Source organism: Sciurus vulgaris (assembly GCF_902686455.1).
Source record: "Sciurus vulgaris genome assembly, chromosome: 8".
In the NCBI taxonomy this organism is placed as follows: domain Eukaryota; kingdom Metazoa; phylum Chordata; class Mammalia; order Rodentia; family Sciuridae; genus Sciurus; species Sciurus vulgaris.
Window position 1 is genome coordinate 138,638,808 of NC_136468.1, and position 16,213 is coordinate 138,655,020.

The 16,213-nt window shown below is 45.1% G+C and overlaps 1 protein-coding gene across 1 annotated transcript in view; it reads right to left on the reverse strand.

Annotated features, from left to right (window-relative positions):
• Positions 1-1,420: 1,420 nt before the first annotated feature.
• The window catches only part of TMEM233 (transmembrane protein 233), a 39,410-nt gene continuing 24,617 nt past the window's right edge, over positions 1,421-16,213 (reverse strand). Inside the window, exons 2-3 of the mRNA XM_079152035.1 lie at positions 13,457-13,593; positions 1,421-3,056 (exon numbers count right to left, since the gene is read on the reverse strand). Of these exons, the coding sequence (XP_079008161.1) occupies positions 3,050-3,056; positions 13,457-13,593 (144 nt within the window). The 3' untranslated portion in view covers positions 1,421-3,049. The remainder of the gene's footprint in view (positions 3,057-13,456; positions 13,594-16,213) is intronic.

Genomic DNA, 16,213 nt, shown 5'->3' on the forward strand with positions numbered 1-16,213 from the left:
TTGCAGAGTGTCCTGAAGAAAACGGCCATCTGGCTCTGTCGGTATATATGCTTGGGACCTGAGGGATCAACAAAAATCAGAGCCCTCTTTACCCTGGGGATCTCAATGACAGAATTTTTCTTTTATTCTTTTGACTTCATGAAATCAACGTTTAAAAGACTCAGGAAAGGGCATTTGATTGCGGGAGAGGATGTGGAGAAAAAGGAACACTTTTACGCTGATGGTGGGATTGTAATTTAGTACAACCACCATGGAAATCAGTATGGAGGTTTCTCAAAAGACCACACGACCCAGCCGTCCCACTCCTCGGCGTTTATCCTAAAGCATCAAAGTCAGCGTACTATAGCGATAGACGCAGATCCATGTGTACAGCAGCATAATTCACAATAGTCAAACTATGGAGCCAGCCTAGGTGTCCATCAACGGATGAACAGATAAAGAAAATGTAGTGTTTATACACAATGGAGTTTTATTCAGCCGTGAAGAAAAATAAAATTATGTCATTTGCAGGAAAATGGATGGAACTAGAGACCATTATGTTAAGGGAAATAAGCCAAACTCAGGTCACGGGTCATGTTTTCTCTCATATGTGGAAGCTAGAAAGGAAAAAGGGAAAGAAAGTTGAGAGTGGGGATCTCATGGATATCAAAGGGAGGTCAGTAGAGGAAAGGGACCAAGGGGTGGGGTGGGGAGTGAGGGAGTAAAATTGGCCAAATTATAAAGTATTGTGTGCGTGTATGAATATGTAACAACAAATCCCGCCATCATGTACAACTATAATGCACCAATAAAAAGATGGAAAAAAGAGTCATTTTATGCCCTAAGTTATCTCAGTACAGTTGCCCCCCCTTCCGCCCCCGACCCTGGCCTCTCTGTGGCTTTCTCTATGGAAGGACCCTGGGATGGATGAGCACATTTTGGTTCTGGAAGTCTCTAGAAGGATGGAAACCCCAAGAAAACACAACTCACTTGCCATGATGAACGGGCTCACTTAAAACCACTTTTATTCTGTCTCTCAAGAACATTTTCATTGGATTTGAGGAAAAGACCAGGGACCCAAACACAGGCAAACAAACAACAGGATCTGAGAAACAGAAATCAGGATTCGACCTACTGGAATGGAGCTAGCATCCCTGTGTGCTGAGAACCCCTGTCCCGGATGCAGGACCTCTGGGGACGAGGGCCGGCTCTTGACAGGCAGCTGGGTGAGATGACAGGTGGAATCTTGGTGTCCACTCACTTTCATTTATTTATTGTTGCTGGGGTTGATTTTTGTAACATAGTGAGGTGAGCAGGCAGGCGTTCTTATCTGCCTTTTCCAGAGGAAGGAACGTGAGGCAGGAAGAGTCTAAGAAACTTACCTAACATCAGTCTGCATAGCCAGTTAGTGGCAAAAAAAAAAAAAAAAAAAAAAAAAGCCAAAATAATATTAAAAATAAAGCATTGAAATATATATTTTGACTTTTAGTCTTATTCTTTCAATTAAAACCCACTGCCTTTTCTTTTGTTCTGGAAAATTCATTATCATTGTATTTTGAATATAAGTCTTTGAAATCTGCCATATATATATATATATATATATATATACATATATATACATATATATCTCTCTCACCTATTTTGTTAATTACGTGATATTTGTCTTTGAGTTCCCTTACTTAAGAAAATTTATTCGAACCGAAATAACACATCCATTGATGCAGAGCCGTAAATGGAAGGTAATAAATAAATGCCATAAAAACAAAATAATACCATTGAATGCCATCTAGACAGAAGACTGAAGCTAAGGGCTGCTCTTTCTTTGTTAAAAAGGACAAAGAGGCGTGGGGTCAGGAAAGTGTCAAGGACCCACTAGCACAGAATCGAGGCTTTCTCCTTGCTGTGATCAGGATTGAAAAAGAAAAAGGAGAACATCCTTTGTGAAGCGACATTACTTAACCGTAGGTCTCTAAACTGCTCAGAAATGTGTGGTACACGCCACGCCCTTTCTGTAAAATGCCATTAGCACGTTCCGACAGGCAGAGTCACGGCGTCACAAAGCCAGTAAGAGCTGGGGCCTGGTGGCACAGGCCTATAATCCCAGCACCTCTGGAGGCTGAGGAAGGAGGATGGGGAGTTCAAAGCCAGCCTCAGCCACTTGGTGAGGCGCTCAGCAACGTACTGAGACCCTGTCTCTAAATAATAAATAAATAAACAAAGCCAGTATATTCTCAGCTAAAGGGTTTACGTTTGACAGGGAAGAAATAAATACAAGGGGGTGGCATATCCGGGTGGCATCCAGGAAAATCAAAGAGCTTGCCTGTGACCTCCAACTCAGAAGAGATCGAAAAAGACCGCACTTCATAAACACAGTCAGCTTACGCCCAGACGTGGGATGGAGAGGGCGCCCACGAACTTAGCGTTGGCGGGAAGTCCAGGAGGGAAGACTGAGGATGGGTCAGGTTGACCCAGGGAGGTGCAGGCAAGACAGAGGGGCTGCTGGGAAAATTGAGGGTCCAGCCCGAACGCCAGAAGGTTTTCAAATGTTTGCTGGTTGGAAGGGGCAACTCTGGGGGGCGCCGATGGAGAAGGAGTGACTGAAGACAGAGTGAACCTATACCAAAAAACATGAAGGTGCAAAACTGCACAAATTCAACTGTATTAGACAGCTTGAAGCATGCCGCCGGGACACCAGCACCCACTGCTCTTCCCGACAACCTCCCGCTGCCCCCAGTTCAGGCCTCCCCACCCCATGAGAAGCCACGAGATTTCTGGAGATCAGCTCTAGAGAGGAGGAATGGACACAAAGCTTTGCTCGGCAGAGAAGGGGAGACTTCGTTTTCTTCTTCCTCTTCTTTTTAAACAGATCAATCACTTTGGCTGTTGTGGCTGTGCTGCTTGGGTTACTAAATCTGGGACTTTCTGTGTTCATTTGCCAGGGACCTGCCTCTGGAGAGTCCTGGAGGAAGCGATCTCATAGTCCAAAGATGGGAATCCATTCCTCAGCCACTTCTTTGGGGTATGTGGGGATGAGGATCATCCTCCCCGCTTGCAGCCGGCTGCAGGCTTCTCAGGAGCTGTGTGGGACAGACAGAGAGTGAGACAGTCGGACAGATAGCTCCCGAGCCTCCGTGGTGGGTTTCCTTGGCTTGTCATCTGCCTTACTTAAGGGAGATTAGTCCCGGTAAATAAATGCAGTAAAGGACTAGCAGGCCTGCGTGCTTTGGATCCTAAGCACTGGATTCCTTTTGAGGACTATTTAACATTTGGAAAATACATTTTATTGTACACATGGGAAAAAAAAAAAACCTGAATGATCCAAATGCCACAAAATGCCCCCAGCGTTTCTGAATCTCATTCTCCTTTCCAACAGATAGTGGTGCTGCTAGAAGTTTGGCGTGCATCTCAAGGCATCTTTCTCTGCATTTAAATCCATAAATATAGCAATTATATATGCATCGTGTGTGTGTGTGTGTGTGTTTATTTAATGAAATCATGCTGTATATCATTGTCCCTCATTATCCATGGAGGGTTGGTTCCAGATCCCCAAGGATATAAAAATCCACAGATGCCCAAGTCTTTTATATAAAACGGAACATCCTAACACACTTTCAATCATCCCTGGGTTACTTATACTGTCTAATACAATGTAACTGCTGTGTAAGTAGTTGTTACACAGTATTGTTTAGGGAAGAATATAACAAGAAAAAAGTCTATGCATGTTCAGTACAGATGCAATTTAAAAAGTGCTTTTAATTCTGCAGTTGGTTGAACTGGTAGATGCAGAACCCCCAGATATGGCGGGTTTACTGTATGTTGTTCTGCAATTTTCTTTTCTTTTTTTCTTGCCAATGTGTTCAATAAATAATTACATGAAGGGCTCTGCTTTTGGTACTGGTGACCAAACAATTGCAGAGTGAGTACAGTGAGCCAAAAAGTGCTTTATGCAATTGAATCTTCCCAGCTCCATGAGGTAGCTACTGATATTATCTCCATTTTATGCAAGAGAAAACTGAGGCACAGATTGGTTAAAAGATGTGCCCAAGGACTCTCAAGGTAGAACCTGGGTTGAAACTCTAGAAATACAGCTTCAAAGTAGCCATCCTTAAGTGCTGTGGTCTATAATTATGGGCAATGATAGTAATGAAGACATTCCTGGAATTTCTATCCCAGTAGGGAGAAACAGGGAGTGGTAAATGCTGGGTAGAAAAGTAAAATTGGATAAAGGGCTAGCATCTTAGCTAAGGTAATATGTAAGCAAGCTAAGAAGAGATGATATGTGCCGCATGGATAGGAATGAAGAGAGAGTTTCAGGCAGAGGGAAGAGCAAGTGCAAAGGCCCTGGGGCAGGAACATGTTTGCACTGCTTCGACAGAAGACTACCTGCGTAAACTGCTTACTGATGGACATTTTGATTGTTATATAGTTTCCCTTATTTCAAACAAAGCTGCCATGAACTTATTGCATATCTCCTATTGTGTCTCCTAACACATATTGTGTCTCCTAACACAGGCTGCGCATTAGAATTCTTGGTGAAACTAAAACCAGACCAGGGAGGGCCTGGTCTGTTGCTGGAGATTCTAATATTTCATCTAGGGTAGGCCCTGGGCTTTGGTATTTTTTAAAAGCTCCCCAGGTGATTCTGATGTGCAGGGTGCAGGATTACAGCTTCACATGCATTTCTGTGTGCCTGTATCCAGGGTGGATTTTGAGAAGTGAAATTGCTGGGTTGGCAGGCACACGGATTTTAAAGTTTAATAAGTATTGTTGTCCCTTGGAAGCCAAGGGGGATTGATTCCAGGGCCCTCCCTAGATACCAAAATCCACAGATGCTCACGTTCTTTTTATAAAACGGCAGACTATTTGCATAGAACCTTTGCACATCCTAGATCATCTCTAGACTACTCGTAATCCCTGATGCAATGTAAATGCTATGTAAATAGTTGCTATACTTTATTGTTTAGGGAACAATGACAAAAAAATCTGTACATTTTCAATACAGATGCAATTTTTCCCCAAACACTTGTGACTGGTAGAATCTGCAGATGTGGAACCCATGGATATGGGGTGCTGACTGTAGATCCAAGTGGACTTGCCAGAGGGTGGTCCCCACTTCCTCTTCACCAGTAGTGCTGTATCCAGGTTTTTGCACCCTGCCGACACAGATATTATTCACATTTTTTAGGGGAAGGGGAGGGTACCAGGGATTGAACTCAGGGTACTCAATCACTGAGCCACATCCCCAGCCCTATTTTGAATTTTATTTAGAGACAGGCTCTCTCTGAGTTGCTTAGAGCCTCACTTTTGCTGAGGCTGGCTTTGAACTCGCGATCCTCCTGCCTCAGCCTCCCGAGTCGCTGGGATGACAGGCGTGCACCATCATACCCGGCTATGTTATTTAATTGTTTCAACCTGGCAGGCAAAAACCACACAGTATTTCACTGTGACTCGAATTTGCACTTCCCTGCTTGCTAGTGAGGTGCAACATCTTTTTTTCATGCTTTGTCTGATTTCTTCATCCATGTCCCACCAGCTTACATTCCTCTCACAGTTAAGATCCCTCCACTGCGGCTGGCCACTCAGTTCTGTGTTATCTCTCCCTCAACTTATCTGAGCCAACCAAGTCCCTCCAGATCCGGGGGAATTGGTAATATCCCCGTTTTGCATTATGGAATCACAAAAATTCTCCAAAAACACATCAGGGTAGAAACAACTCCCAGGAAGCCTTGCTCCCATCAATAGTACAGGAAAGAAGATGGATTTGATTTTATGTTTTGGCAAAAAGGCCGTGTTCTTGCTTCAGGCTCACCTTGACATCTTATCTTCTTCCCTCTAATCCAGATACAATTGTGGGACATTTTGAGGCCAGGGAAGGATTCATGTCAGTTTGTTTACAAGACAGAAGCTTTCCCAGTGCAGAAAAAAAAAAAAAAAAAAAAAAAAAAAAACCCAGTGGGTTGCTATCTGCTCACTCGACGCCCATTAATGGGACACATCCTGGGACCCTTAACCTTGCCCAAGGTCAAGTTCTTCCTTAATAGAAACCTTGGAGCACAAAGGCCCTATGTTAAAAATGACATAATAGCACTTTCAGTGACTCAGGTTGTACATGCATTTAACTTACGGCAAATCAACTATTTATGTTACTCAAAGAGTAAAAAGCGCCGGACATGGTGGCAGATGCCTGTAATCCCAGTGACTCAGGAGGCAGAGGCAGCAGGATTGCAAGTTCATAGCCAGCCTGGGCAATTTAGTGAGGCCCTAAGCAACTTAGTGAGAACTTGTTTCAAAATAAAAACATAAAAAAGGCCTGGGGATATGGCTCAGTGGTAAAGCACCTGGGGCTCAGTCCTCGATACAAAAACCAAAACCAAAAAACCAAAAAACCAACAACAACCAAAAATACGCCCCCTCAAAAAAAAAAAAAACAACACAACCCCCCCCCCAAAAAAAAAAAAAAAAAAAACAAAAACATTTCAATGGAGCTAAAGATCCTCGCTGCCACTTTACTCCAGCGTCATGAGTCTGGAGCATGGTTCCAGAACGTAGGCAGACACCTGCAAAAAAAGAAGCTTCGCCGTACAACCAGGGTCATTGGAGAAAATCACAGTTGTGGCTGAGAACACTAGTCTCCCTTGCACTTTGTCATGGTCAACTGGTTTTGTCACTAAGAGAGTTCCAGTGAATTTCATAGGACATCTAGGAGCCTGACCAGAAGGAAGGAGGAAGAGGAAGCTGACAACCTTCCAGGAAAACAACAATAACTGGAGCTTCTACCAGGCATCTGAGGAGTCATGTGCGACACAATAAGGAATAACTATTTGGTCCCTGCTTCTGGCTCCTAACACCCTTGGTAGATCCAGGTGCTAAGAGAATCTTTTGTTCCGATATTTGCTCTTTGACCCAAGTTCCTGACATAGAGTGTCTAGATCCCCAGAGTCCTTTGTTCTAACAGGTGACTCTTGGTGGCCTCCTGGATAGTCTCACATGGCGGTGGGTTGCCAGGGGACCACAGCATATCGTTAGAGAGTTGGAACTTTCAGCCCGACCCCTTCTTCCCCAACATCCAGGGAGGGGGAAAGGGCTGAAGGGTGAGTAAGTCATCAATGGCTCATGATGCAATCAATCATGCCTCAATACCGAAGCCTCCATAAAACTCCCAAGACAGGGGCTGGGGTTGTGGCTCAGTGGTTGAGCGCTTGCCTAGTGTGGGTGAGGCCCTGGTGTTCGATCCCCAGCACCACAAATAAATAAGTAAAATAAAAGATCTGTTGACAACTAAAACACAAAATACTAAAAAACCACAAAAACAAAAAAACTCTCCATAGACAGGTTTCTAATCGTTTCGGGAGGGCTGGGCACGTGCCTGGAGGGTGGCTGGCTCGGAGAAGGCCCAGAACCTCTACACCCTGCCTGCATTCCATGTATGAGGTATGGAAAATGAAAAAAAACCCAAGGTAATGTCGTCTGGGAGAAAGGAGTGATAAAAGAAGACCATGCACTCACAGCCTTCATCCCATTACTCCCAATGTGAGTCTCCACAGTAGACCCCTTCAAAAACAGATCCTCTCCAGACGCTGTCTGCAGACCCTTGACCCAGAAGGTCAGATTCCTAAGCCCTCAAACTGACACATTCAGTGATTGACAGAACAGACCCCAAATTCCTGAGTGCCTAAGAAAACGGATCTGCTCACTAGGCCACTCCTCAAAATAACCTCTATAAACCCCGCCCCTTTCTTCAGTGGCTCATTTTCCACCAGGAAAGTGGGTCCACTGACATCATTTCATCCCTGCATCCCTGGTTCCTGTGTGAAACTTAGTTCCTGAATAAACAGCTGAGATGATTCGTGAGGTTCGTGTCCAACCTGGTCTTTTAGTGCTAACGCCAGGCCCTATGCATTTCTTCTGATTGTTCATGTACATCTTTGTGATGTGCTTTATCATAAATGAGTAAACATAAGTTAAGTGTTTCCCTGAGTTCTGCAAAGCCTCCTAGCGAATTAACGGAACCCCCTGATTGGTCGGAAGCACAGATCACAGTCTAGGGCTTATGATTGGCATCTGGAGTAGGGGAAGTCTCTCGGGAATGAGCACCAGGATGTGGGATCTGACCCTAACTCCTGTGTGCGTTGGTTTAGGATGGGCTTTGGAATTTATTAGGCTTGGTAATGGAGACTGCTACCATACGTAGACATTTACCTGTGGGATTCATCATTTCACTTTCCCTGGTGGCTTTAGGGCAGAAAATTTTTTCTTACTTGGGTGAGTTTCTGATTCCGTTTGGACCAGAACGCTTCTATCACACAGCAGCCTTGCCAACCCTATTGGACATTTCAACTCAGTGATTCTCAGATCTTATGAAAAAAGAATTTTTTTTTGGTACCAAGGATAAAAATCACAGGCACTTAACCGCTGAACCACATCCAAACCACCAACCCGCCACCTTTTGTATTTTATTTAGGGTGAGGTTCTCACTGAGTTGCTAAGTTGCTGAGGCTGCCTTTGAACCTGTGATCCTCCTGCCTCAGCCTCCGGAGCTCCTGGGATTACAGATGAGCGCCACCGCACCCGGCAGCTCTTGTGAATTTCATGATATCAAGCCCTATCTTTCTTTGCCCAGATATCCTGTAAAATTAGAACGAATGAAACCTTTTGATGAATTTGGGTAAAGACTATCATGATCTGAGACTATTCCAAGAAAGCAAGCTACCTGGGATGTCAGCCACTTGGGATTTCAATCTGTTCTTCAACAGGTGGGAGGCTAGGGATAAAGACTAATATTTTGAAAGGCATGAACTTCACAAGTTTCAAAAGATAGTAGTTCACAATTTTGAATGAAACTCAGACAACTCACACATTCATGACTTTTTGCCTCATCTCCAGGCTTGGTGTCCTTTTAAAATTTTCTTTTCTTTTTTTTTTTTTTTTTTTTGAGACAGGGCCTCATAATTTGTCCAGGCTGGCCTTGAACTTGCTAGACTCCTGCCTCAGCCTCCGAGTAACTGGAATTACAGGCACACACCACCAGATCCGGTAGCTGGTGTCCTTTGAAGTCAGAGTTCCCCAGCCCTCCGTGGGAGTCCTTGCTGCCTTTAGGTTGTTTCAACACAACCTCCTCTGGGGACATCTGTTCGGCAGTAACCTTATTCCCCTCCTTGGCATTGACTTAGAACAAATTAGGCTGATGAGTTTGCTGATGTAAATGAAAACTGACCACACTGTTAACAGCTACCGTCAGTGCGGTCTTCCTTTTGGATGTGGGAGAGGAAATTTGCCAGGACTTGGCAGAGCGGGTTTTGCTAACTCCCCGTGTCTGAATCCCAGGGTGGGTGTGGGAGCAAAAACACGCAGATTCCTGGGACTCATGTCTTGATTTCATTTGCTAAGGTTAGTTCCTTCCTCTCTTTATCTTTTTGTCTTTATGTATCTCATTCTTTTTCTCTCTTCCTCCTTCCTACTCTTTCTGCCTCTTTCTTCTTCGGTCATTCTTTCTTCTCTGCTTCTGTCTCATGCATACCCATGACAAACACTTTAAATTTGAATTTATTCGTGGGCTTCTAACTCTGGAAAATTTTTTTGTTTTCTTTGATAATATGGGGGGAAAGGTACTTAAAAAGAATCTAAGGTGGGATGCAGAGGTACACACCTGTAATCCCAGTGACTCAGGAGGCTGAGACAGGAGGATCGCAAATTCAAGGCCAGCCTCAGCAACTTAGCGAGACTCTGTCTCAAAATGAAAAATAAAAAGGACTGGGGATGTAGCTCAGTGGTTTAATCCCCAGTACCAAAAAAGGAATCTGAGTTTATAGACAGGGGAATAATTGTATCTTTATTTAATACGGAAATGGAGTCATAGAGAATTTAATAACGTGCTTATATGGTCTGTGTGTCAGAACTAGGATTTGAATCCTGGTAAAACTGATGCTGAAGGCCAGGATCTAACTACTGGGAGGGAGACACTGCCCCTTAGGAAGAAGGAATGAGAAGTCCCTCCCCTCTCATACTTTATATTCCTAGCTAAGCAAGCTTCAATCGCAAGCATATACACATGGACAGTTTACCTCCAGATAGAAACATTTATATAAGGAATGGAGAAAGTTTCCATCTAGGAAGACTTCTGCATCCCTTACAAAACTTCTTGGACGATGTCTCCCGGCAAACTAATCTTTGAAAGCCAAATTGTCTACCACAGATTGCAAACTAGATACAAAGTAGTTAGTCTCAGGCTGTGACAGTATGAATTTGCAGTGGACATCCAAAAATCAGAAGAGTTTATACAAAAGCCCAGATCTCTAACACCTCTTGAAAAATGGGGCCTACATACTAAGTGGTAACAATTGGGGCCAAGTGGTAGCTGCTCCCTTGAAACCAATCAACCACAGTCCCCACCACTCCCTATTGCCCTATGTCCAGGCTGCTTCATTCATGTAAGTTTCCTGCCTGAGTCCTGCAGTCCTTGGACCTGGAGACACTTGACCTACACTCATCACACGTTTTTGGAGGGGGAAACCTTACCACCATACCCTTGTAAAGATATACTGGCGTTAGCCCTAAGGCAAGTGCTCTGTATTACCCTAGTGTCTGTGTACACCAGAAGGAACACATTATTGCAGAGGTCATGTGCAGCTGTGCTTAAGAACCTCATGAGTTCTAATGCACCCACATCCTGTCTCCCGCTAATTAGCTATGGCAATTTACACCAATCCCTTCACCTCTCTGAGCCTCAGTTTCCTTCTCTGAATAATGGGGATAATAATGCCCACCTCTGTGGATTGCTATGAAGACTCAACAAGGATTAATCCATTTAAGAGTTTTGAACAGTGTCTGGCAAATGACAAGGTCAATGCCAGCATTGGCTGCTATTATTAAAACCCACTTAGCTCAGACTTGGATCTGGGCAGTATGTATTTTCCTAATCCTCAGGAGTTTTGCCAAGACTTGGTCTCTTTCCCTGTCCTTTGAGTGAGGTTCTCAGATACAGAGCCTTGAAGTCTCTTTAATGGCATCTTACATCTTGAGGGCCTCAGAACATGATCTACATTAACCGTAATGTTGGTGACAATAGTAAAAATGGGCTTGATCAATGGGCAGCATTGTAGTGTACCAACTAAGGAACAGACAGCAAATGCCACAAATTCTGTGGGTCAATCTAATTAACCTTTAACATAGCTTTATGAAAGGGGTTCTATGATAATCCCCATTTGGCAGATGAGGAAACTGAGGTTAGGGGAAGTTAAACAATTGGCTCAAGGTGAGGAAGTGGTAAGGGACGGCTTGGGCCAGGTAGATCTGCACCATTGATCCTGCACTCCCTGGTGTGAGTGCGGACACGCACGCACGCACACACACGCACACATGGCGTGTTATGCCTTCTTTAAAGAATAACGTCAGGAGTGTCCACAACTCCTTACCAACCATCTTCCTCTTCACAGGCCAACATCATAAAGTTTCAATCAATTTGACCATATTGACATCCAGGTCATCAAAGCAAGAAGCCTTGAGTTTCCTGTATCCCCGTCCTTTGCTCACTTCTCGGGACAAAGCCACCTGTTTTCCCACTTGGGGCACTGACGGCTCCTCGTTCTGGCTTGCCCGATAGGAAGTGTGTCCACTGTGAATCTGCTGCTCTCTCGGTTGTCAAGGTCGAGCTGGCCGATCTGGCAGGATGAAGGGTTCCTGCTTCCTCCCTCACCCACTCAGATGAGCCTCTCTGGTCAACGGAGCCAAGGAGGCTGCCCATCCCAGCGCAAGGGGCAAAGCGTGGCGCTCAAGGGTAGGGGAAGAGTCCAGCCGCTCCTGCAGAAACCTAAAGAATTTCTCAGCATTCTTATCTGTCTAGCCAGAATTTACCCAGCCAGACGGGGACGGAGTGGGACTTGTTATTTCTGGGTCTGGGTTGTCCATCATACCACCTCGTCCTCTGTCAACTCTCCAGGGGAAAGAGTCATTGATTCTAGCAGATGGAGCTTATCTCGGCTAATTGAAGAAATCAGAAGAAATGTGTCCCAATCCAGAGAGAAACATCAATGGCGTCCACACAGAGAGTCTTCTGGTCCTTAAACTAAGAACGGTCGGGCTAGTTTAAGGCAAAAATCACACAGGAAATCATCTTACATATCACATGGGAATGCAAATCAAGGAGCGCTCCTAAATATGCCACTTACTCCCTGGTATTTCCCACCCTGTTGTGGTTAGGTGGGACCATGTGACTGGTTTTAGTCATTTAATTGTGAGCCTAAGTGACATTTGGGACTTGCGGACTCATGCAATGAAAAGTTCACATGAGATTCTCTTATCTTCCTCCTTCTCCCTGTCTCAGCCTGAGGACCCTTCCTGTTCTAGATCAGAGGGTCACAGACAAGCTATCTTGTTTTTTTTTTTTGGTGGGGGTACCAGGGGTTGAACTCAGGGGCACTCAACCACTGAGCCACATCCCCAGCCCTTTTTTAAATTTTATTTAGAGACAGGGTCTCACTGAATTGCTGAGTGCCTTACTTTTTTGCTGAGGCTGGCTTTGAACTTGCAACCCTCCTGCCTCAGCCTCCCGAGCTGCTGGGATTACGAGCGTGCACCCCTGTGCCCAGCAAGACATCTTGTTTTTGTAAATAAAATCTTAGTGGCACGCAGCCACACCTGCTCATTTGCATATTGCACTTGCTCATTTGCATATCGCCTCTGGCTGCTCTTGTGTTCCGATGGCAGAGTTGAATAGTTGTGACTGAGACAGTGACCGAGACCACAAAGACTGCCAGGTCTAAAATATTTAATACCTAGCCCTTTTTAGAAAGCATTTGTTGGCCCTTTGTTCTGGAAAAACTCAGTCCTAGTGAATGAGGACCCAGCTCAAGATGAGGGTAAGACTGAAGAAAGAGGCTAGGATTGCAAAGAGTTCAAATTAGCAAGAATCTTGCGGACAGCGGCGTGGCCCTGGGTGGCAGCAAGACAGTTGGATCTCGGCAATTTGTGTCAGAAAGAGGGGTGTATAGGTCAGGGTCAAAATGTCTCCATCCTGGCTACGATGTATCTGGGTTCATCTTAAGAAAAGATGGAAGAGTCAGGTGCCTTCCTGTAGCCAGGGTCTGGTTTTAAACCTCCACCTCCCACTCAAATGGTTTTTGTCTATTGATAGTTGCTAAGAAATTGTGCAGGAAAAACGACTAGCATTATTCTGGGCGATCACGGCGGTTACAACTCAAAATGAGTGTAAGTAATCACATCCAGCTGGATCCAGACGCCCCTGTTCTAGTGGAACAGCTGCGGGGGTGGTGGAGCTCGGGCATCCTGGGGCCCTGGATGACTGTGTGGAGGAGAGTCCCCCTCCGGACCTGCAAGGTCTGGGTAACAGGAAGAAGACACGGAAACCCTTCTGTTTTGAGTGGTGTGTTCCTGGAGTGGACCCGCCCCTATCCTCACAGGTTCCGGTGGGTGTTCAAGAGGGGGCGTTTCATAGCGGGAGGGATTCAGAAAACCTACTTACTTCCTCATGAAGTGCACGACACAAGAGATGCCGATGATGAGGAGGCCGATGAGGATGGAAGCGATGGCCACCCACTTGGCGTTCCTCCCCAGCCGCCTGGCTCCTTCCAAGTCTCCGTCGTTGTAGCTGTTCAGAGACTGGGGGACACAAGGGAAGAGCTGGTGATGTCAGACAACCCACAAGGCCTGAGGATTCGCAGGCCGTCCTGATGGGACGTCTCTAAGAAGCCTGGGCCACTTTGCTCATCTCAGCCCTGGGCTGTGGAGCAAGCAGCACGGTTCTCACCTCCTCCGGCAAAGCCTTCCCTCCCCTCCAAGGCAGAACCAACCACCTCTGTCTTTCCTGATTGCTTTCATCTTAGCATGCACCAAGCCTATCCAAAGGGTCTCTCCCATGAGAATATTGACTATATGGGCAGCAACCGTTGTCTAACTTGCTCAGCACCATCTACCGGTGCCCAGAGGAATATTCCCCACGTAGAATAGGCTAGATTCTAATTTGTGGCATGTTGGGATGAATGGGTAGGTCTGTCTTGTCCGCTAGCACAAACTATGACCCCTGGGCCCGATCCAGCCTGCTGCCTGTGTTCATAAAGTTTGCTTGGAACAGAGCCACATCCATCTGTTTACTATTGTCTGCGACTGTTTTTGTGCTATAATGACAGATTAAAGAGTTGGGACAGAGACGGTAGGGCTTCTTGCCTAAAATATTTACCATTTGGTCATTTACAATAAAATTTCACCTGCTTCTGCGTGAGAAGGACAGTCCAGGACTTTGACTGAATGGATAACCTCTATGCCCAGGCCAAGGCTGTCTGTCATTCAACCAGTGCCTACAGCTGCTACAAGGTTGCCCTGGTTGATAAACATCAGCTACCTAAGCTTTGTCTCCCTTCCCCAATGTCCTGCCTATCCTGACTCCTCCTCCAAATCTCCACCCCAGCGTGTTAAGGGCCCAGAGGAGCTTCCTTTCTGATTCCCCCTTTGTGCCAAACTTGTTAAATATTTAAATGTTGCCTCTGTGGCTCTTTGAGTAGTGTCTGGCCATTGCAGGAGCTCAGGTACTTGTAAGGACTGGATGGAGGTACAGACATGGCTGTTTCCCTACAGAGCGTACGTGCCTTGGGGCCATCTTGGAATTCCCTGAACTAGCCCAGTGCCAGGCACAGAGGAGGTGCTCGAGAATCCTTGCTGCTGAGCTGAAGACCCCAATTATTCACCTCTCTTAATAAGCCCCCTTTTCTTCCAATGCTAAGAATCACCCCAAAGTTGAGCTGCAGTCCAAAGAAGACTGACGTATTTATTTAAGAGTTAATACTGAGGGTCTCCATCAGGGGGTGAACTGTAGGTTTCCCTGGGAACTTCTCTTCTTGATTTCAAATTATTACTGCAGAAATGATTGTCATCTTCCCAGACTATCAAGTGGGATTAGGTGTATGCAGACAATTCCAAGACAGAGAAATACCCAGGATTCTACAGAGCTGTGTGCTTTCGGAACTTTTCATTAATCCCTGGAACTGGGCCATCTTAGCAATAGCCTGGGAGGATCAGCAAGGAGGAGAACTTGTTTTCAGGCACCTTGTTTGCATGAGAGAGTGAGGACAACTTGGGGACTTCTGGTGAGTTCCAGAAATCGGAGTCCCAGGCCTGGAGTTCTCCACCCTGAGAGCCCATTAGAAACACATGGGAAGTTAAAATAATAAGATATCTGGGCCTCATCCTGCAGAGACTCTGACTTAACTGGTGTGGGGATGAGGCACACATTGTGTGTGTGTGTGTTGCTTTTCTTATGATGGTGAATTATGTGTAAAATTCACCATTTTTAGGTGCCCAGTTCAATGACATTAAACACGTTCACATCGTTGTGCAAACATCACCACCACCCATATCCAGAACTTTCTTTCCTAAACGGAAATTTCACATCTGCTAAACGCTAACTGCTCATTCCATCTACCCCTCCACCCCTGAAAAATCATCATTCTCTTTCTGACTCTGTGAATTTGACTGTTCTGGATACTGCCTAGATGCACAATCATGTAATGTTTGCCTTTTTAAGACTGGCTTAAATGCCTTTAGAGTTCATTCATGTATCAGAAACCCCTTCCTTTTCAATGCAGAATAATATTCCCTGATATGTTTGGACCATGATTTGTGTATCCACCCATCCCCTTATGGACTGTTGGGCTGCTTCCATCTTAGAGTTTCACAGGACTGAAAACTTTTGGTCTAGGCAGCTGTCCTTAATGTCCTGTGAGGTCAAGATGCCCATTATCTTTAAATATATTCCAAGGAAGTATGAAATAGAGTATGAACTCTAAACTTAGAGAGACCAGAGTACAAACACCATGTCTTAACAGCAGTGAGAGCTAAGGTGAGTTACTGACCTTTCTAATTTCTAAGCTCAGGGCCTTCCTCCGTAAATTGGGGATAATAGTAACAGCACCTACTGTACATTGGAGATGTCAGCAAGTTCATGTACATAACGGGTTAGCATTAACGCAGCACATGTTCAACAGAGGTTAGTTTTACTGAGTGCTACTACCTGTCTTGTTCTTATCTTAAAGCTGAGATCTTTGGGGTGCCAAAGAATCCTTTCTACCCCTTACTGGATCCAAACTTGAGAACTCAAGTTTGAGAAACTGTTCTGGATGCTTCAAAATCAAAGTCGCTGCACAGAACATTGGGATCCCCAAATCCAGAGCTCATCATTTAGTTCAGAACTGTGAAGATTTAGCCTCTTCCTAACTAATCATTATTC